Genomic DNA, 22,127 nt, shown 5'->3' on the forward strand with positions numbered 1-22,127 from the left:
CCACCCTCTCTGGTGACCGTTTCAGGGAACCACTGAGGCGGAGAGTTGAGCTGCTGAACACCGGGCAGCGCTCACATGAGAGAGTGGCAGACGGTAAACTTGAAAGATGTTACTGATTGGTAGTGTGAAAAATGTAGCTCATAATGTTGGACATACTGTTAGTTATTTTTGTGGGATGAGCTCTGGCTGTGTGTAAATCCTGTCTGTCTGTCCTATCTACTGTATTTATCGATCTGTCTGTCTGTGAGCTGAGAGCCCACACTCTGTCTTTTTTCTCCTCAGAAATGAATAGAGAATTAATTTATGCCAAAATGTTTTACAGACACACAAATAGACAGAAACACTTTTTTGTTAACTGTTGTTTCTTTACGTACTATTGTCACGTCTCATCTGTCTTGAATTTCTGGTAAACGAAAAATTCACACATTTGGATTTTTATTTCTTTGAAAACAAACACAAAACCCCATTCATCTATAGACACTGTAACGCAGATAGGAGCAAAAGAGGGGAAAAAATAGAAATTAAAATGACTGCTCAGACATAAATAGAAAAACTTGAAATCTTAATCACACCACAGAACCTTGCTTGAAGTTTCCTTTAACTGGAGAGATGCAAATGACAGACAGACGCATGGAGAGATGTGGTCCTGTGACCAAAGGATAGATGCACACTGTGGTCTGAAAGACGAAGACTGTGGTTCTCAGGGGCCTCATTCATTAAAATGTTGTTTGATTTTTTTTTTAAAAGATATCAATGGCCCTGTAAGGCATACGTTTTTATCTTTAAAACAGTGGTAAATTTAATTTCCAACCCTTCGTCCTGGTCAAGATCCATGTTCTTACCTGACGTGTTGGGCTTTGGTCGTAAGCACAAAATCTGCACCTGAAATTTTTTTTTTTTTAATGAATGAGGCCTTTGGCTTCATTAACTCAAAATGAATCATTTCTTTACGAACATCAGTTGCAGCCATTTTTATACAGAATTCAAAATAATTGTGTGTGTGTTTGCACGTGTGAGCCTGTGTGTGTGTGTGTGTGGTGCTGCTGTCCACTCCCAGGGTCTCCATAGCTCTCAGGTGATTTTTGTTGTTGTGTGCTTTCGCCTGGTTCTTCAGTGTACTAGATGTTCGTCCAATCAGATACCGCCTCAGTCTTCCAGACACGTCCAGTTTGACACAGACCCAAAACTGTCTGTCTTCATAATCCCATCAGCGATGGAACAGAATGAATGTGTAAAAAAAAAGGTTACATTAAAGTGAATGGACTGTGACACACAGGTGACCGCCAGGATTCTACACTGACCAAATATTTCACAAAAATGGGAAACGTTGTATGTACGTTGTAGGATTGCATGTTTTGCTTGAAGAGAAATCACTCATTTATCAAAGTTTGCCTCTGCTGTGCACTGACTCTGCATCCGCTCCTCACTTCATTTCATATTTTTTACCACGAAATTACCACAAAGCCATATAATCAGCCACATGGGCCGAAGGGCAAAGAAGGAAAGAAAGAGCCTGGATCAGATGGAGTAAACAATCTTTATTCTAACATTCTTTTAAATCCAAATGCTGTTTCATACTACCTGCTGCTGAATGGAAATTGGTTCAAGTTCAACTGAAATGTACTTTCTGTGTTTTTAGTTGTACCTCTGTGCATTAAGCCTCTGTAATATTTATACCTGAATCACGTTAACGTGAATTCAACATTTACAGTCTTTTATTGATTTTCCTTGAGAGATTTTTCTCTTCAAATTTGTCAACATGACTTATTGAAGAACACTTCAAACCAGTGATTGATTTTTATACTGAAATTTAAATGTAAAGATTTCCACAACATTTATATTACAGTTTGGAAAGGAATAGACAGATCCAGTCTTTAATTGTGGCTTCTACATTTTTGAACAACCTATACTGCATAAAACAGTTCTGAGAGACTGGAATGTTATCAAACAAACTAAGAGTTCTAGCTTCCTGCTTCAAATACCTTAAAACATTAGTAGTAAACTCGTAAAAAGTAGGTTAAAAAAAACCTACTTCATCCAGTTGCCCTCGATGTAACTGTTTTTGGTTTAACTTTGTGTTGAGCAATCAGTTTTTATTCAGACACTAGGTTTCCTGATTACATTAAAATAAAAACACATTTGGCTGCAACAGCAGTTAATTTCAGTTGAACTTAAAACTCATCCTGGTCCAGAACAGTGATCATTTATGAATGTGTTTTATATTTTTGAGAAATTTCTTTGCTAGGCTTAATTGGATCATCTCTGTTTCTGAAAGAGTACTGTAAGAGCAGTTTGAGGTCCCTGTGTACATGTGTTGGTTTTTTTTTTCTGTTTTAATTTTCCTGTTTTAACTTGAGGATTTTAAATTGGTGTGGTCTGTGTTTGTCATAAAATATGTCTCAAAAGAACATATTGTTCATTTTTTCAGTTTAAGTACTTTTTTATGCATCTAACATAGGCGTGAATGCCAGATCAATGCAATCATTTACATGCATGTCGGACACAACAACCGTGTTTAAAGAGGTGAACTTTCAATAAGACAGTCCTCCGCTGTCGGATTGTGACCAACATCTTCATGAACTGGCACACTTTGAGGGTGTAGGTACACACTGGACAAAAAATGCAGGGTACTGCCAATGTACTGACAGATTCCAAACGGTATTACACTGCTCACAGCAGAAACAATCAGGAATTCTAAGGCATCATGACATGGGTAACATCATGGTTTGGACCAGGAGGCTGGTACCCTGCCTGTCTGTGTGTGTCTGTGCTGTTCTGTTCACATCAACCGCCGTCTGTTGGCCGAGATACACTGACAAATAATTAAAAAAAACCTTTTGATTCATCAATTTTGTGTGTGTTTTTAAAATCCACAAAAAATAATACCATTTATCATAGGTGATGGAAAAACAGTAGTACAAGGTAGAAGGCAGCAGGAAAGAGTAAGGCAATACTATACTGACTGGAAAAGGCAGGACCCAAAGCATACAGAATAAGCTGGCAGTGAGACACCTGTCTGTTTGTAAGAAGAAATTAGCTAGATGGCAGTAATTTATAGATTGGGAAATCGACAGGAACTGAACTCAGGGAACAATGAGTAGAAATAATAAATGTGTTTGTTTCGATATTTTACCTCAATTACGATCGGTGTAAGGACTTTATCGTTAAAACATCAAAGTTGCGTGTCTTTGAAAATATGGTAATCAAACATATGGTAATACCGCAGGATGCCTCCAGGGGGCACACTCCCGGTGTACATTTTCACGGGAATAGAAAAAATACACTTCCTTTCTTTCTATATGTCAGTGTAACACTAAGACTGGGTGTCGTTGTGTAAAACACCAAGACTGGGTCTTGTTTAAAGAAACTATTTATTACTTAAAGTGTATTTACAGTTCCCGTGCGCTGCGTTTTACCTTTTCTGTCTACAAGGTATTCTAAAAGGTTGACATGAAACCGGAAACGGATGTTGAACACGGAAGCTTTTAAGAAACGTACCGTCCGCCATAAAGAAGGACATCAGTAAATGTTGAGTGAATTCAAGCTTTTAAACTGTACAGAGGAAGTTAATTTCACTTTAACCAGTTAGATTTAGGGAAATATAATGCACCACTAACAAAACAACATTGTGGACTGAGTACAGTTTAAACAGAAATGGACAGACTTAGTAGCGACGTAGCGTCGGTGGTTGAAGTTGCTTTCCAGGCGGCGGTATCAGTGTTCAGGGATGTTTTGGTAAAAGAAGCGCCGAACTTGGAGTGGAAAGAGTCCAATTTTACGCAAATTCGCGAGATTGAAAGATGTCTGGTGTGTCAGATCCAAAAAGTGTTCACGGAGGTTTCATCCGACCTCATTGAGGAAATCGAGGCTCTGCGGGCCAAAGTGGAGCAGTTGGAGGATGTGCTGCAGAAGAAAGCCGGCCAACTGGAGCAGGAGCTGGAGGCCAGAGTGGGTCAGCTGGGCAGAGAAATGGAGCAGCTGGAGCAGGAGCTAAAGAGCTTTAGCCACAGCACCAGCAATGGTAAGAGAGGAATAGCTCACATTGTGGTGCCGGATGTAGCACTTGTAGGTGAAGGGAAAGTCCCACAGTTTCATCAACTTGGTAATGATCCAATGAACCTCACTAGTCAGAGTTAAACATGAACTTGATACATTGGTTTGTCGACAGAATATATCAGGCGTAATACCCTAGTCTGTGGGTGTACAGTACAAAGGGTGAAGATAACGTCATGCACGTTTGTAAACACGCAACATGTCGTTTCGTCTTCTTCCTCTAAGCGGAGCTCTAATACAGTGACTTTTGGTGGTGGTTTATACAGATCTAATTAAATGACTTTTTTACAACATTATAGAATATTACAGAGTTAAATATGGCATCGCAGAAATAAAAGTTATTCGTTAACACGCTACGGATTGCTGATGTTGCAGCCGATAACTAGGGCAGATTAGTGGCAGGAAGTTAGAAACAGGTTGGGTGAAAACTGAACAATACACTCTCATAGGGACAAACACGAACAGTTTTTATCAGAAGCAAAATTCTGTGAACCTTGAATGAAAATGTTGTTTAGATTAGTTCAGAGCTAAGGCCTATTATAACATGTCTGTTATGTGTTATGTCTAACCATAGGTAGTCACTATACTCTTAAAGCCAATATATAATTTGTGTATTCTGTTTTAAAAATGTAGTGTACTGTGTATGTTAATGTACATGTCAACATATCGTAAGAACATACAGTTACACTGTAGTACATTCTGTTCTTCTTTAGCAATGGATAATTCTATTTTTCCTTGACCACCACAGATGCTGCAGAAAACACTGCTGCCTCAGCGGATGATGCAGAAAAAATGTCCACAAACTCTGCACCTGGAGGCAAAGAAAGTAAAGTCGGTTCCACAGAGGAGTCCACGACTGTCACTCCAACTGCAGTGTCCCTTGTGGCTGACTTGGATATGAATCCATCTCCTACTGCAACACAGACTGACACTCAACCAACAGAACTGCATGTCATTCTGGAGACAGCAAATTTACTGGGGTCTACGCCTCAGGATGTTCCCAGTCCAAACTCCATGATTACCATCAGTAACAATGTAGTGGAGGAGCAGAAGGTAGAGTAGTAGACTATGCTTCATTTTAATGTTTTCCAAATGTGTAGATTTTTTTTGTGAATTTTATCAGTGTCAAGCATTTAATTTTATGTCAATGCATGAAGTTGTCAGTGATATGACCAGTGTCCCCTTGAACAACAGAAATCCAAGGGAGAGCAACCTACGGGGAGACCGAAAAGAATGAGGAAACCGACTTATAAAGCTGAAAAAGGTAAATAAACTGATTTGATATCTGGTCAGTCAGGTTTTTTTATTAGTCAAATTTGTCTTGCCTGCTACACCAAAATAATAATATTAATAATAATATTTTCAGATTTTACTGATAACGAAATCAAGGAGAAGAGAATGAAGCCAAGTGAAACGTTAGCAAACAAGGAGTCAGAAACAGACGAGCGTTTCTCCTGTGAGATCTGTAATGTTGGCTTCTACTGGAAAGGTGACCTGAACAAACACATGAAGACTCACAACAAGCCTTTTCCTTGTGACCAATGTGACAAAAGTTTCTTGTCAAAGAAGTTGCTTGAGAATCACATCTTGCGCCACGAAACGGGTAAAGCTCCTGGGCTTTTCCCCTGTCCTCGCTGTAAAAGAACATTCAAAAAGGAACAGTCACTGCAGAATCATCTCAAGTGTCACCAGAAGTCGAAGCCACCGAAACCGTTTGTCTGTGACCAGTGTGGGAAAACATTCAGGGTCAAACAGTCTTTGGAAAACCACCTCCTGCGTCATGAGAAAAGTAAGGAAGTGCTGAAGTGTCCGCTCTGTGAGAAGACGTGTAAGACATCTGTGCAGCTGAAATGTCACATGACTGTGCACTCAGAGGAGCGGCCGTTCAGCTGTGAGAAATGTGGGAAGGAATTTAAGAGTAAAGACACTCTTCGCTTCCATCAGATGGTACACACAAATACTAAAAAATATAAGTGTAACATGTGTGAGGAGTCTTTCAAGTACGCTCACTCCCTGACTGTGCATAAGAGGAAACACACTGGGATCACTCCTTTCATATGCACAGTGTGCAACAGGTCGTATAGAACTGGAACCGCGCTGAAGAGACCCAGCATTGTCCACACGGGGGAGAAACCATTCACCTGTCACATTTGTGGAGCCAGGTTTAACCTGAACAACAACCTCAAGAGGCACATTCGCATTCACACGGGAGAGAAACCGTTCACTTGTAAAGAGTGTGGCAAGAGCTTTGCAGACAACAACAAGCTGAAGTCACACATGCTGGTTCACGGTGCCAGGAAGCCCTTCATGTGCGATCTGTGTGGGAAAACCTTCCTCTTCAACTGCAGGCTCCAGATGCATCAGAAGTATGTGCACATTGATAGAACTGGCGAATCGGACGCCACGCAGACGGTGTCACAGAGGAGACAGAGGAATAAGTCCCTGGTGAAGCCGTTCAGTTGTAAAATATGTCTGAAAGGTTTCAGTGCTGCCTATTCCCTCAAACTTCATGAGCGAGGGCACAGTGAGCACAAGGAGTTTAACTGCGGCATATGTGGGAAGGGTTTCCACAATAAATACTCTTTCAGTTACCACCAGAGAAGCCACGCTGGCGAGAAGCCATATGTGTGCGCCGTCTGCGGAAAGAGATTTTTCCACACCAGCAGCCTGAAGCAGCACGAACGGATTCACACTGGAGAAAAACCGTACAAGTGTGACCAGTGTGGCAAGGAGTTCAGAACGGATGGAAACTTCTACAGACACCTGAGGATCCACACTGGCGAAAAGCCCTTTGAGTGTTTTCACTGTAACAGGAGGTTCCACCAGTCCAATCAGCTCAAGTCCCACATGCAGATCCACACGGGGCAGAAGCTGTACATGTGTCAGCAGTGTGGACAGGGCTTCTCTGACTCCAGGCAAGTGAAGAAGCACAGCTGTGAGAGTGTGCTGGCCACTGCTGCACTCAGCTGACGGACAAACATGAGTGAGTTTAGTCCAATCTGAGCTTATCTGCCAGTTTAGTTTTAGTGACACCGATGAAATAACTGTGGGTTCCGTCTTCATATTCATATCCATGTTTCCATTGAACAGCACCACAAACCATCAGTTCCATCCAAGGGGATGTGCTTGTATTGTTGGGACTGCATTTCCAAACCAACAAGCCTTTCATTTGGGTGGACCACAAAGGTCTTGGAATTTAAAAAAATAATTTTGACAAAAATCCTCTGCATTCTCCAGGCAGAGAGGAATGTGCTGCAAACCTTACATTAAAAGTCCCTGTGTTTCCCAGTTTTACTCTTGATCATGAACTATATCTTTGCTAACAACAGTCTTCTCAATTCCACCCCTGAGTTTTTGATCCCTGTGTAGGAAATGACAAAGATTTTTTAATGCAGGAACTAGTACCAGCAATGTACAACGTATTTGCATGCCTAAGCAAGAATTATAAGGTCAAAGCAAGTAACAGGAAATCAAAAAATAATTCCTGCTCAAGAGGTACTGTTGGGGTGAAGCTTGCAGCCCTTAATGTTCTTTCAGGGAACTTCACCTACAAAGACCGGGTGAGTGAAAATCATCATTCAACAACTACTACATCTATATACAGTATTTGTTTAAATTAATTAAAGTATACATATTTATATTTAAAGTTTCCACTTTCAAAAGAACAGGAAAAGAAAAAATACTAACATGAAGCAACACGTGCAGATAAGCATTTTTTAGGAACTTCTTTCAACTTCTATGTAATCTTATTTTGTGACCACAAATAGGTTTATTTATATGCAGCCACAAAATCGTTCATTACGAAAATTATTTAAATATTTAACAACTCCAAAATTATTTTTTATTCATATGGTTTGTTATCTGTGCTACAAGCTCCACCCTGTCTTTTAGTAATCAAAGTACTAATTTGCATAACGTTTTTGGTACTTCAACTGCAATGGAAATGTAAGAAACTGTTAAATTAAAGGGAAAATTAGGGAATTTTATTGTAGTGCTAAGAATATCCTGAAGGATAACACACCTAAAGATCCTTGTACCATTGCCAGTACCTAGTACTAATTCCTAAGATGAGAAGAAGAAATAACTCAGAAAAGCAGTTCATCTGTATAGGTTTGAAAATATGTGCTATTGTTGTAAACAACAAATTGTTTTGTGTTTTTGTTCCTCTAATATATAAATACATCTTTTTTTTATTGACTCGAACTGGTAAGATTAAAGCGTGAGCTGATCAGTCCTGAGTGCTAACATTAGAAGTAAACAATATTGTTTTGGGGCATTTGCATTGTGTTTCTACTCGTTTCTTCAGAAATCTCAGGTGTTAAAAATACAACATTTTTCTTACCTGTATTAGGGTTGCGATATTACGTAGCTGTTATTAAGACTTTGATAGAAGCTAGCTTGATTTTTGGGATCACTGAAATTAAGATGTAGGTTATTTTATTATGGCGTGTAATGTTTCTGGGCTTTTTGTTTTTATTTACCAGAATGCAGAATGGAATTTAGATGTAATTACTTTATATAAATAAATTTGACAGCCATAACGTTATATCAGAATTAAACTTTTTTGCTTATTGCAAATCGTTCACGTTTTATTTTGAAAAGGTGCGCGGTCCTCCACTACTACTTCCTGCTCTGGGTTTAATGGCGCCTTTCTCACACCAGCGAACTTTAAAAAGGTACAATGTCAATAAACTCCGGTTTTGTTGCTTTAACGCAGTCTATCGTGGAGATGGCCTTAAAAACTGCGTCATACATGATTGGAGACTCAGAAGGGTCCGCCAACACGAGGAAGCAGGTGAGTAACGTGTGTGACGAGATTGGACAGAAGGAGTAAAGTCAAGGAGAGGGACGACATATACAGTCTCTGGTGTTTCAGCGAGTTATATTCACCCAGTGATGTTAAGGTGCCTGACAAAAGAATGAAAATAAGACTTTGTTAATCTCACACTGGCGATTTTCTCACATTTCAAAAATACGTTGGTTGGTTATGAAGAGTCGAAAACCCTCAAACACTACAATAATGTGGAAGCAATGACCATTAAGGAAATAAACTATTATTCTTAAAGTTAATTGTTTGCATTTGACATATTGTTTGTCAAATTCAATAGATTTCTAAAAGAATTATATATAAATAATATAATCTACATTTATGCATTTAGCAGACGCTTATTATTGGTAATATGAAATGGAGGAAAGTAAACCAAAAACAATGATATGAGAGTATAAATCACAGCCAATGTGCAAAACACCACATTTTGTAATGTAATTATATTTGGGTAAACATTTAGTATTTGTCATTTCTACTAATGTTTTTGTTTATATTGCATTTACATCTACATTTTATTCCAACAGTCAGATTTGATTGTGGAATCTTTGGCTCGGGAAGCAACAAGAAAGATCAGCAACATTTTCACCCAGCTGTGCCTAATGCTGCAGAGAGAAAACACCACTCTGAAGGCTACAGTGGGACAGCTGCAGAGTGAGCTGAAGACTATGAGGGAAAACTTTGAAAGCACGAGGGCGGGGAGAAACAGCATCCTGAATGGCTGCCCAATCCTTATTGAAAAGAGTGGATTGATTTTCACCTCAAAGTCGAGTGGGGAGTTAAAAAGTAAAACCGAGTTCATAAAAAACGACATCACAGGAGAACTGTTTAGTGCTGTGGTGCAGAGAGGACCAGATGTCGGTATGTTAACTACTGGATTACTTCTATACATTTGTATAAAGCTAACATCACGTTCATCACTTGTAAATATTCATACATTCATTTAATCCATTGCTTTCAATTTCTTGTACAGATGAAGAGACTCCACAAGAGCTAAATTCTGAAGTGCAGTCCTCAACAGCAACTATCAAAGGTGACTTCACTGGTGTAACCTGTCCATATACACAACTTATGTTACATGTAAACTCAAGTGACTGACGTGAGAGACTTAGATTCTAAAATAGCTATGAAACTAGCTTAAAGTTTAGTTGCAGGCTTTCAAATCACTTGTGCTCATTGCAATCATTTCTTTGTGATGTTTTACGATGTTTTCCAAATAATACTGTTTATTATTTATCTTCTCATGCACTACATTTTGGTACCATACATTTGTTTCCTCCTGTCTAGACCCTCCTGATCATTTTACCTCAGTGAACATGACAACGTTGAGTACTGACACTCAAAACATGCAGGAAGCAGAAGCCAAGAGGAAGAGGAAGGTGTTTGTCTGTGATGTCTGTAACAAGAGCTTCAACAGGCAGTTTCATTTGATGAAGCACATCAACTCCCACAAAGAGCAGAGGCCTTTCGCCTGCAACCAGTGCTCACGAAAATTCAGAAATGCAGCAGCTTTAGAGCACCACCTGCTGCGCCACGAGGAAAAGAAGAGCGCCTCCTTTCAGTGCAGTGTCTGTGAGAAGAAGTTCAAAACCAAAGAGAACCTAAAGGCACATCAGCTCGTCCACACAGACGACAGGCCTTTCATCTGTTCCTCATGTGGGAAGGGCTTCAAAAGTAAAGGTAACCTGCAGTCTCATCAGCTGGTCCACAACAACCAAAAGCCGCACAGATGCTCTGAGTGCGGAGAAAGTTTCAGGTACGCCTTCACTTTGCAGTGCCATAAAAGTGTTCATACGGGTGAAAACCCGTACAAATGCACAGAGTGTGACAAAGTTTTTACGAAGAGGAGGTCACTGAGGTCACACAGGCTAGTTCACAGTGGAAAAACCTTCACGTGTGAGACATGTGGAGCAGGCTTCACTCTTCAGCAGAACCTGAAGAGACACTTACGCATTCACACGGGCGAGACACCTTTCGGGTGTAAAATCTGTGGGAAGAACTTTGTTCAGGACAACAAGCTTAAAGTTCACATGCTGCTGCATGGTGCTTCAAAGTCCTTTATGTGTGACCTGTGTGGGAAAACCTTTCTGTACAACTGCCAGCTCCAGAAACACCAAAAGGCAAGATGTGGCCGGGTGATACGGAGACGAGCTGAGGACCAAGGCAACCGCAGGGTGATCTACCGTCGGGACAGGACCACCGTAGATATGACTCCATTCACCTGCAAGACCTGCCACAAGAACTTCAACACCGTAGCTGCAATAAAAAGACACGAGCTGATACACACAGATCAAACACAGTACAAATGCCACACATGTGGAAAGGCGTTTTTCTACAAAGCCACGTATGACTACCATCAACGCATTCACTCAGGAGAAAGGCCATTTGGTTGTGACGTATGTGGAAAGCGTTTCATCATCAAACAGGCTCTGAAGGCTCACCAGCTGCAGCACTCAGGGGAGAGACCACACACCTGTGAGCAGTGTGGGAAGACCTTTAGGATCCATTCAAACTACCGCAGGCACTTGCGCATCCACACGGGTGAGAAGCCCTATGAGTGTGGAGTTTGTGGAAAGACGTTCAGGCAACTTGGACACGTGAAGTTTCACATGCAGGTCCACACAGGAGAAAGACCGTACTCTTGCAGCAGCTGTGGACTTGGATTTTCAGATTCAAGGTTGCTCAAAAGACATAACTGTGCTGTCAAAAATATAAAGGTCTTGGAAGACACACTCACTCTGGCCTAACACGGAATTAGTTCAGGCATTGACTCAATTAAAAATAACAAGAAAGAAAAAGCAGGGCAGTCCTCCTTTAAAAAAATATAAGTAGTGGTTAAATTTCTGCAGACATATTGGTATTAAATGTGTGAATGTGTAAAAGACCTCTCCCTATGGTCCATTTAAAGCACCCCCTGCAGGACAGATGGCAAATCTTTTAACTATGTCCATGTACTATATATTTATATATTATACAACAAAAACATCACACTGTATGGCCTGTATTCAAGTGGAATAAAAAGCTCTTTGTTAATGTAGCACAGAAGCAACAGATCCATGTTTAGTATTCATGGTTAAAGCTGTGTGCTGTTAATATTTACGACCTAAATCTGGTATATATGTATCATCACTAATTTATGATATTTTTTTATATCGTAAATGAGTTCATAACTGTAAGCTACAATGTGTTTTCATGTGTTTAGACGCAAATGATGTGGAACCATTCGGTACTAGGTTTCACACATTGCAAGAAAATTATTTTTAATGTCAAATAGTACTGCAATTTAAATTACTTTAGTTAAGTCGTTGTAACACGATTAAACCAAGTAGACATCGTCTGTCAATTGCTTCAGGGTGCGTACCTTTATTTTGAAAATCCTGACCTGGAAGTTGAAGGTGGATTCGTGTTGTGTTTGTACATGTACCAAGTTTTTTAACATTACTCCTAGAAAATGACCGAATGTTTCACCTGTTAGTCAACAAGACGTAATCAGCATTTATTTACCATACATTTATTCGTCATGTCGAATTTGGAGACACAAGTGGCCGCCATTTTGGAGATAATGGTGAACGCGACTGTCAAAGAAATTAGTAAAGTAACGGCTGAAAACACCGAGAGATCAGAAGGGAAGGTACGTTGGAGTATCGAAGACCATGGTCTTGTACAGCGAGTTCGAGTTACTGTTACATTTCTACTGTTTGTCTTTCTCTTGTTGGCTCTCCATCGCCGTCAGCTGATCATAGAAATAGAAGAACTAGCTGTGCACGGCAGCTGCGTCCTGCCAAGACATGTCCATTTGCGCCACATTTATGCGATGCTAATTAGACTACGTTCAAAGTGATTGGTAAGACGTTATCGATTCTCTGCTACAATAGAAATAATAATTTGTTAGACGCAATTAGGATTTGTAGACTGACGTAGGCCTATCTATCCGGTGCATGTCTATACACTACAACAACTTGCACGAGGTATTGAATTTCTTGAACATTGTTTTATTTTTATTATCCTGTGTTGTGTTTTTTTCTTTTTCTTTTAATAATTAATTAATTGTGCATTGCGTGCAACTTCGCGGCGTTTCGTGATCGGGTTCTTTATTTTATTTTTTTTATAGGTAAATATTCTTTATGTAATATTCTTGTCCAAACAAGTGGAGAAATAAGTGAGATTGTGTGTGACAGCCTGCGGTCATAGTCAAAGCACACGGAATGTGAAGTTTATCTAATGGGTGTTACTTCAAACCAGTAGTGTTTAATTTAATTTTCATGTCATTATCTACCGCTTAATCCTGTTCAGTGTCGCGGAGTCAATCTCAGCTGTCAACAGGCGATGGGGGAGTGTGTGTGTGTGAGAGTGTGTGTGGGGGGGGGGGGGGGGGGGGGGCGTCATTTTCTTTTAGTTTTAAAACAAACTTTGAACAAAACATCGTACATCTAATGTTTAATCCATAAATAGTAAAATCTACAATTTCCACATTTGTGAAAAATATTGATATTTTGTGTTCAGTGGATTTGAGTCCTCTATTAATGTGCTCTTAAAGGTGATCCAAGTCAGTGTTTTAATGACGTCTCTGGCTCGAGAAGCAGTTGAGAAGATCTGCCAGCTCTTTCATGAGTGTTCCTCCCTGCTGCAGATAGAGGTAGGTCACTGCTCTGTTCTTCTACTGAAACCTGTTACAACCTGTTGGGTATGATCCCTGTCAAAAAGTGATGTCATGTTATTTGCCTATTTCTTTGAAACAGAGCTTTACCTGATGAAATGTGATTTCTATCCTTATAGGTGTCACAGGGTGTGGCAGAGATCGAGGACTTAAGGCGGAGGCTGGAGGTGGCAGAGATGGAGCTGAAACTTGTGCTGGAGGGCAGCAGGGTTCAGAAGGAAGTGGAGATATCGACTGAGGAGAGCAGTGTGGAGAAGGCTCTGACAAATGGTGCTGATGAAGATGCTGTCCAGAACAGCCATCGCTCTGGGAGGAAGAGTCACAGAGGTCTTGTTTTTTTTCTAGCTTCAGCCCCCCCTCACCATCTGGAAAAGGATTTAGTGGAAGAAGAGGAATACATGAAAAGAACAATTGTATTGATGCATTTAAAAAGTTTGAAGACTACATACATTTAGTAACAAAATCAACCAGGGAAAAAAAGAAAATTGCCCAGTATATATATATTTTTTTTTTTACACCAGGGGTTGCTATGTTATATCTCTGTTGATAATCTTATCTTTTCTTTGATAGCAGTGATAACCAGTGCTTCGGGAGTTAAACGGTCACCAATACTTCATCTGTGGAAAGGACGAACCTGTGAGGTAAATTCCCACAATGATTTATTTATTATTAAACTGCAGGTTATTTTCTTTAAAGTGTTACCCTTTTTACCACTAAAGACAATTACACACATTGATATCTCATGCTACAGCACACACACGCACTGACAACTAAAATTCTAAATAAAGAAAGGTCTTAAATATGGCTGTTTATTGTACAAGCTTTGCTTTGACGTTATTCTCTGGTCGTCAAAAACCTCGCCAGACCAATATTTGTATACAACAGAACTGGTGTTAACGTAAACTTAATAAAAACTCATCATATTTTTAATCTCTTGTCTTTCTCCAGGACAGTGTCCACACGGTGATAATTAAAGAAGAAGGTTTGGAGGCATTTGCTGACCCTGCATATGAAGATTCAGTTCATAACACTGATGAGGACCCAGACTTCCAGGTTGATTCCATTAGTATTCTAATGTCTCTTTAAAACCCTTAAAGAATTGTAGTATTAATATTTAGTTGTGTTTTTTTTCCTCTCCTAGTTAGGGCCAGAAGTTGTACATAGTGATTCCCAAGGACGCAAAGCCAGATCCAAACATTTTGTAAGGTCAAAGTCTCACAGAGGCAGAGTGAAGAAGAGCGGCCAAAGTCAGCAGCCCCTGAGCTGTAAACACTGCAAGAAAACCTTCAGCAATCTGCTGCAGCTCAAAGCCCACCAGTCCGTCCATGGAGCAACTGTTGAAAAGCCCTTTAACTGTGCTCAGTGTGGACGAGGGTTTTCCTTCCAGCGCAGCCTCAATGCACACCTGCTTCTGCATACTGGTGAGAAAGGACCGCCTGGGACCAAGTCCTTGATATTTTAACTTTTTTTTTTTTTAACCAATGTCTTCACTCTTTTTCTGAACACAGGAGAGAGACCTCACACTTGTGATGTTTGTGGAAAAGGTTTCACTCTAAAGCAACTGCTGAGGAACCACCAGCGCCTCCACGCTGACGTCAGACCGTTCAGGTGTGACCAGTGTGGAAAGTGCTTTTACAGAGCTCATGGCCTAAAAATGCACCAGAAGGTCCACACTGGTGAGCGGGCCTATAAATGTCACTACTGCAGCAAAAGCTTCACAATCCCAGGAAACCTGCAGCGCCACCTGCGCATCCACACGGGCGAAAAACCATTCAAGTGCGAAACGTGCGGAAAGAGCTTCAACCAGGCCGACACTCTGAAAGGACATCAGCGAATACACACCGGCGAGCGTCCCTTCAGCTGTGAAACCTGCGGCAAGTGCTTCATCCAGAAGAATGCCTTGAGGATGCATCAGAAAACGTCTCACTCGGGCGTGAACTCTCTGGTCTGCGTGGCCTGTGGCATGGTGGTGGCATGTGTCGACTTACTGCGCAAACACCTCCAGACGCACGCGGCTAATATCCCGTGCGCGTGTGTGCTGTGTGACCTGCGGCTCAGCTCCATCACTGAGCTGCGCATGCACCAGCAGAATCACTCAGTGGACAGACCCCACAGCTGTGGACTGTGTGGGAAGAGTTTCAAATCCTCAAGTTACCTGAAGATTCACCTGAAGACACACAGCGGAGAGAAACCGTTCTCTTGTGACATCTGTGGTCGTCTGTTCACACAGCACAGCAGCCTCAAGTCACACCAGGTATGGTAGAAAATGAACTAATGGTTGGAGATGTAATGTGGGGGATAGATGATCTTCCACTTAATTCTCGACCTCATTAGTGTCAACTCTCCAAAGGTGTAACTACATTTACCAATACATTGCAGAGATTGAAATGAAATAATTGCTCTTTTTCCAAAGGTGGTTCACACAGGAGAGAAACCATTCAGCTGCGACACGTGCGGGAAATGTTTCAGTAACTCAGGCAACCTGAACAGACACCAGCGTATCCACACTGGAGAGAAGCCGTTTACCTGTGACACGTGCGGGCGCAGCTTCAACCAGGGCAACAGCCTGAAAGCCCACCAGCAGATCCACACTGGAGAGAAACAGTTCATTTGCGACAAGTGCGGTAAGAGTTTCTCTTACCTTAGGAACCTCAAGGACCACAAGTGTTTCTATGTCTGATGCCAAGAGACTCTCCCCCTGTTGGTGGAACTGAAGACAGACACCTGTTTATGACAGTGGGTCAAGTCTGAGTCTGGTTTGAACTACTACAGCTGTAGAGTAGAAGTCTTTGATATCATGCTCCTCAGTTAAGTTCCATCGAGAATGAGGAAGGCTAGCTGTTTTTAGAGAGCTTTCACCCGAGCAGATGACACTCTAAGTGATAGACACGTCAAACACAAATGTCATTAACTACTGACCTGTCTGTGAAATTTTACACTGTATACTATCTACCATATATATAATATGGTCTTTCTTATAATGTATTTCAATTGAACCATAACCATTGAATTTATTGTCAGCAGGTATCAGTATAATCAGTATAGGTAAGTATATTAAAAATGTCAGAAAAAAGTTAAATCTTCAGTACATCTGACGTCAACAAGGGTGATCAACCTGGGACCGTGGCACAGGTTTGGTTCAAAGCCAAAATGTCAATTCATTTTGTTCTGAAACTGATAGTGGGGTTTTTTCACGATGTTGATCCAATGAAGAAAATTGAGTAAACTGACAAAATACAAAAGCAGAGTATCTTGGCAGCTCTGTGGCAGTTTGTGAAATAAAACAACACTAAAAATCAATTGACCTGTAATGGCTTTAATTGTGCGAACAAAGATAAAGATGCAGAGTCTAACAGTGTGATTCATGTAAATTATTTTACATTCATTGTTATGGTATGGCAGGTTTTTTTGTCTTCAGTGACAGCACTGTTAAAAATGTATGCACTGATATATTTGTTTGTTTATGCTATTTATTTCAAACATGCAGATAGCTCAATGCTACTGGAACACCACCAACAAATTCTTTGCACTAAAACAATATTGAAATGAAGAAGAAATGAAGTGAAATTATGAAAACACAGGGAAGAAAATAATTACATATTCGAAAAGGAGTGAGAAGAACCACGGCTTGATGTAGAGTTCAACAAAAAAAGAAATCAGCAAAGCACAGACACAAAAAGGTTTCGGAGGTTGAAACCACATAAAGTGTGTCATGTTAGTCTGACAGCGATGTGTGCCCAGAAGAGCACACTTAGCATTCTTAGAGGAAACGTGGGTTCAAAGCTGCTGGCAGCGTCTGCAGTGCAGTAATGTTGTAACAATAAGTCAGGCTTCACTCTATGAGACCAGGCCAAGTCTTCAGTCAGGACAGAAGAGTTGAACAGAGAGGCAGATGGCGATGAAGAGTTGACGTAGCAGACAGGCTGGTCTCCCAGCTTGCCTCCGTGCATCTTGACCCAGCAGCTGATGTAGCCGATATGTGAACTGGTGCAGTCCCACAAGTTATCCGAGAGCCAGACAACGTGAAGCTTTTTCAAAGGCTTAAAAGCTCTGCTCTTCACCGCTTTTAACTGGTTGGACTTTAAACCCAGCTTGTGGAGGTTTCTAAGTCCCCGAAAAATATCAGACTGCAGAAGTTGAAGTTTGTTCCCATCTAAGTTGAGTTCAGTTAGTTTGGTCAGCTTGGTAAAAAGCTGGGGGTGTAAAGTGGTGAGGCTGTTGTTCTTCAGGAGAAGCTTACCGAGGTTGCTGAGGAAATGGAAAGTGTTGAAGTCAATGCTCTGAAGCTGATTGAAGTTCAGCCTGAGTTCTTTGAGATGAGATAACCCTGCAAAGCTGGACGCTGACAGCTGCAGGAGACAGTTTTTGCTCAGATCTAATGTGGTCAAGTTAGACAAATTAATGAATACACTTGGAGGGAGTTTACTAATGTGGTTTCCATTCAGTTTTAACTCTTTAAGATTGGTCAGGTTTCTGAATTGGTCTGGGTGCAGAGTGGAGATATTGTTATTGGACAGCCGTAGTTGGTTTACCTTCACTAAATCATGGAAAACTGAGTGATGCATAAAAGTGATGTGGTTGTCGTTGAGGTCTAGCTCCCTGAGATCAAACATCTCCCGGAAAAGTCCTTCAGGAAGTTGCTTCAGTAAGTTGTTCTCCAAATAGAGGTTCTGTACCATGATGAGGTTGGAGAACAGCACTGGGTTCAGCTGGGAAATAAGGTTGAATGACAGTTGTAGTTCAGTGAGTCTCCAGAGGGAATCAAAGAGTCCGTCTGGCAGGACAGAGATCTTATTACTGTCCAGATGAAGCTGCTTCAGGTTGGTCAGGGGACTGAACACATGCCAAGGAAGAGATTTCAGTCTGTTTCTGTAAAAATCAAGTGACTCCAGGTTGATCAGGTCACTGAAGACTTGAGAGGGAAGAGAGTCTATGAGGTTAACACTGAGGTCCAGGACTCGCAGCATGGTCAGACCTCTCAGTGACCCCTCAGACACAGTGGTCAGCTTATTGTTTCTCAGGTCTAGCTCAACCAGCAGGTTGAGGAACGAGAAGCAGCCGTCTGGAAGGTCAGTGATGTTGTTTATCTTCAGATACAGAACCGTAAGGTTTCTCAGATCGCTCAGTGCCTCAGATGGAATGGTGACCAGCCTGTTTCCAGTAAGGTCAAGTCGTTGGAGACCTCCCAGTCCTCGTAATATCTTCTCATTCAACTTAGTAATTCTGTTGCGTGACATAATAAGTTTCTTTAAAACAGTCGAGTTCTGGAAAACTCCCTCCTCTATCATTGTTATATTGTTGTGGCTCAGGTGAAGGTCAGACAGTGTGAGGGCGCCGTCCAAGCCACCGACCTGTAACGACTGAATGTGGTTGAAGTTCACAACAAGTGTTTGAAGTTTAGCCAATCCATGGAGGAGACCCTTTGGTAGATATTCAATTAAATTCTCACTTAGATCCAGTAAAGTGAGAGCAGTGCACATATGGAACTGACCAGGATGCAGTAATCTAAGGTGGTTGTCACGTAAGAAAAGCTTGGAAAGCTTTGTCATATTTGGCCACACTGGGTTGTTAACCAGGAAGAGATGTAACCTGTTCCTGGTCAGGTCCAAAACCTGCAGAAAATCAGAAACAGTATATTTGTGCAGAGACCTCTCTGTTAGAAAAACAAAGATTAACAGATTTTTAAAAAACTTTTGTTTCATGAACCCTTTTTTTTATATTCTGAAATGAACCACCGTTGCTTTCATACCTGCAGCTCCTCCAGTCCATGTTCCGGTATTTGCCATATTTTGTTGTATGACAGGTACAGCACCTCTGTAGATCCTGGTACCTCAGGGATCATGTCCAGACCTTTACCCTGACATGCGACAGAATTCTGGTTTTGTATACAGTGACAGGCTGGTGGGCAGAGGTCTGATGACCACACCACGAGGCTCAGGGAGGCCAGAGTTAAAGCTGCCAGCATGACTGCACTACAGTGGGAAGCACACCTAAAACTGAAAAGTCAAATAATGTTCTTTTTGTCAGAAAAAGACACACAAAAAAAATACAACTTTTCTTTTAAACACCGAGTTGTTTGTTTGTTAAAAAAAATTAAGTTATTTTCTGCAGAAAAATAATTTACCTTTGTTACTATTATCATTATTGCATTTAAATCTGAACTTACCACTTTGGTGTGAGCTGTGATGTTCCTGGACGTTATTGCTGAAAAGTGAAAAGTGAGACTGCAGACTGAGAGCTGCTCACGTTGTGTTCGGCTTCAAAAGAAGATGTGGTTAGCAAGGGTTTTTTTTCTCAGAACAGTGAAATTTGTTTAGCCCATGTCTCATATGGAGGCACAAAAGAACTGTAAATCTGCACAGTGTCTGTCACCTTAAAAACTGCACCCATCAAACCTGACAACTACGTAAGGTCTGTTTGTGTTTTAATTTGAGTAAACATCCAACAGCGTGATAAAGTTTAACACTTAAAAAAATTAATTATTGCAACAATTTTACTTTAAAAGAGCATAAAAACATTTTCTGTTATCAAGGGGTTTAATGTTATCTTACAGGAAATACAGGAAACTGTCAAAACAGAAAAAAGTTTTCAGTTTGGAATTGTATGTGTTTTTATCTTTATATCACTGGAACTGGCTCTCATAAAAGACAAAGGACATTTACTTTCAGTATCAGTTTATAAAACAATCACGGACCAACTCATATTTGAAAATACATGTTAAGGCCCAGTAATATTTAGCTTTCAGTTCTCACTTTTCTACCCAACCATCCATCCACCTAATTTTGTTTTACTACCACTATTTGGCCAACAGATGGCAGCCTTTCGTTTTTTTTTTCTCTAGACAAATCCAGCGAACTGATGGTATTGCGTTTATTTAACAATGACACAGGTATCTGACTTTCACTGTCACTTCCAGCAGTTCTGTGGTGTTAGACCGTAACTGACTTTAATTCTTGTTTAGTGTGTGTCGTAGTTACGTAGTTGTCCCCTTGTTTCTATTGATTACACGGTAAATGAAGCCGCTTGGTTCTTGCTGCTAGTGGGAGCGTCTGCTGTACTGACTGGTTGAGCAGGCGGAGCGGTGGGCTATAATCCATTTCAGATTACAGCGCGGAGCATTAACATCAGAAGTGTGAACGTCCGAGGAAGACAACATTCAGCACAATTGACTTTCTCATCTATTCATGGTCAATTCAACGACTGGTCTGCATCTGGTATGACATTTATATACTTTATGTCATTATTTTTCTTTATCCTTAACCTAAACCCTTTCTATAGTGTTGGTCATTTATACTGGTTAGCATTTTAAATTAGAGTTCTTTAAAATGTAAGGACTATTTTAATGGTAATGAAATTAATCAAACACAACCACTTTCTAATTTTTGATGTTGTTTGAGTCAGGAAAAGAAAATAAGAATACATTAATTTGATAACATCGCAAAGCATTCTACAGTAGGCTGTAAATCTAACTTTCAGCCTCGAGTATTTCTACTGGAAACTGGGATTGATGCAGTGGCCAGTTTGATTTGCTATTCAGTTCTTAGCATGACCTTGCTTTTACACGTCTACTGCTTAGGAAACTGCAAAGGTAAAGATGGTTGAGAGATTGACTTGTTACAAAGAAATTATGATAAAAAAAATGAATTAAACAATCTGATTGAACATCAGGTCTTTGGTTCAAATTCATAGTCTTTAATTATTTGAGAAACTTCTGGTTATAGCTTTAAAAAAATACTGGAAAAAACTTAATATATTTTAAATAAAAACATTTATAAAGATGCCCTTTAATTTTATTGGTACAAGGTCTCTCTCTTCTTTTATCTCTCTCACACACAGACAGAAACTGACTCCACACTTTTTTCTACAGACCATTAGATGTATTGACATTTCCACATCCAGTATTTTTACCCTTTAACTGGTTCAGACTCTGCTGACCATGCACTGATGCCAACGATGCGGTGTACTCCGTAACACGATGTTCAGTACATGGCTCTACAGTTCATGGAATTATGGACTGCTGCTGTTCTTTCCAGCATTGATTGTCCCCCGGCAGAAGGATGGGCAGTACTTTGCTCTATTAGTAAACCCCTGGTTCTGCCTCTAAAGTATGTCACTGGATGCACATGTTTGTTGAATCAGGTGATTTTCTCATCTTTCTCTAATTTCTTAGGGCTTCTTATCATTATTGATGACAGTCGTAAGCCTGCAGTGAGGGTACGAGAGCATTATGAGGCCATGGATTCGATCCAACAGGTCCCGTTCAGTCCAGGTATGATTTTTTTTTTTTTTATGTGATTCTTATTAAGTCACATCATGGTACACAGACTTAGTATCTTAATCGCTTTGGAGGTAAGAATCTATCACTTTTTTTATTTAACTAAGAGTCTCCTCTAAATTTGTTATGGCTTACTAACCCTAATCGTTGTATTACTAAATATTATACATTGATGCTATTGGAATTATAATGCAGTATTTAAAATAATTTAAAATGTCCTCACAAAGGTAGAAAAAAGAAAAGTATACTAAAAGTATAGTGCTACTTAAAACCCCGCCGATACCTTAAGTAGTGCAGTAGGTGGCGATAAGGCATTA

At 40.4% G+C, this 22,127-nt stretch overlaps 2 protein-coding genes across 2 annotated transcripts; one reads left to right on the plus strand and one right to left on the minus strand.

Annotated features, from left to right (window-relative positions):
* Positions 1-6: 6 nt before the first annotated feature.
* Positions 7-16,835, plus strand: LOC103377901 (uncharacterized). The gene is made up of 17 exons (XM_025055222.1): positions 7-4,021; positions 4,802-5,106; positions 5,248-5,317; positions 5,420-7,018; positions 7,405-7,613; positions 8,771-8,848; positions 9,406-9,739; positions 9,852-9,911; positions 10,166-11,622; positions 12,354-12,509; positions 13,416-13,514; positions 13,655-13,862; positions 14,106-14,176; positions 14,484-14,588; positions 14,677-14,956; positions 15,044-15,789; positions 15,949-16,835. The coding sequence occupies exons 1-17, from the start codon at positions 3,655-3,657 to the stop codon at positions 16,213-16,215; spliced, it is 6,411 nt and encodes a 2,136-aa protein (XP_024910990.1). The 5' UTR covers positions 7-3,654; the 3' UTR covers positions 16,216-16,835.
* On the minus strand, positions 16,276-22,052 carry LOC103377902 (leucine-rich repeat-containing protein 15). The gene is made up of 2 exons (XM_008308876.3): positions 19,285-22,052; positions 16,276-19,147 (listed from the first exon to the last, which is right to left on the minus strand). Exons 1-2 carry the CDS (start codon positions 19,498-19,500, stop codon positions 17,246-17,248), a joined length of 2,118 nt encoding a protein of 705 aa, XP_008307098.1. The 5' UTR covers positions 19,501-22,052; the 3' UTR covers positions 16,276-17,245.
* Between the last annotated feature and the right edge of the window lie 75 nt (positions 22,053-22,127).

This window comes from Cynoglossus semilaevis, chromosome 4 (genome assembly GCF_000523025.1).
Source record: "Cynoglossus semilaevis isolate Cse_v1.0 chromosome 4, Cse_v1.0, whole genome shotgun sequence".
NCBI lineage: Eukaryota > Metazoa > Chordata > Actinopteri > Pleuronectiformes > Cynoglossidae > Cynoglossus > Cynoglossus semilaevis.

What these genes read in the sequence shown, in the direction of transcription:
- LOC103377901 (XM_025055222.1), top strand. Translation starts at nt 3,655, where the DNA reads ATGGACAGACTTAGTAGCGACGTAGCGTCGGTGGTTGAAGTTGCTTTC. An exon ending in CCGCCAACACGAGGAAGCAG is followed by an intron (nt 8,849 to 9,405) that starts GTGAGTAACGTG and finishes TTATTCCAACAG; the next exon opens with TCAGATTTGATTGTGGAATC. An exon ending in CTCAACAGCAACTATCAAAG is followed by an intron (nt 9,912 to 10,165) that starts GTGACTTCACTG and finishes CCTCCTGTCTAG; the next exon opens with ACCCTCCTGATCATTTTACC.
- LOC103377902 (XM_008308876.3), bottom strand. Translation starts at nt 19,500, where the DNA reads ATGCTGGCAGCTTTAACTCTGGCCTCCCTGAGCCTCGTGGTGTGGTCA. An exon ending in ATGGACTGGAGGAGCTGCAG is followed by an intron (nt 19,148 to 19,284) that starts GTATGAAAGCAA and finishes GATTTTCTGCAG; the next exon opens with GTTTTGGACCTGACCAGGAA.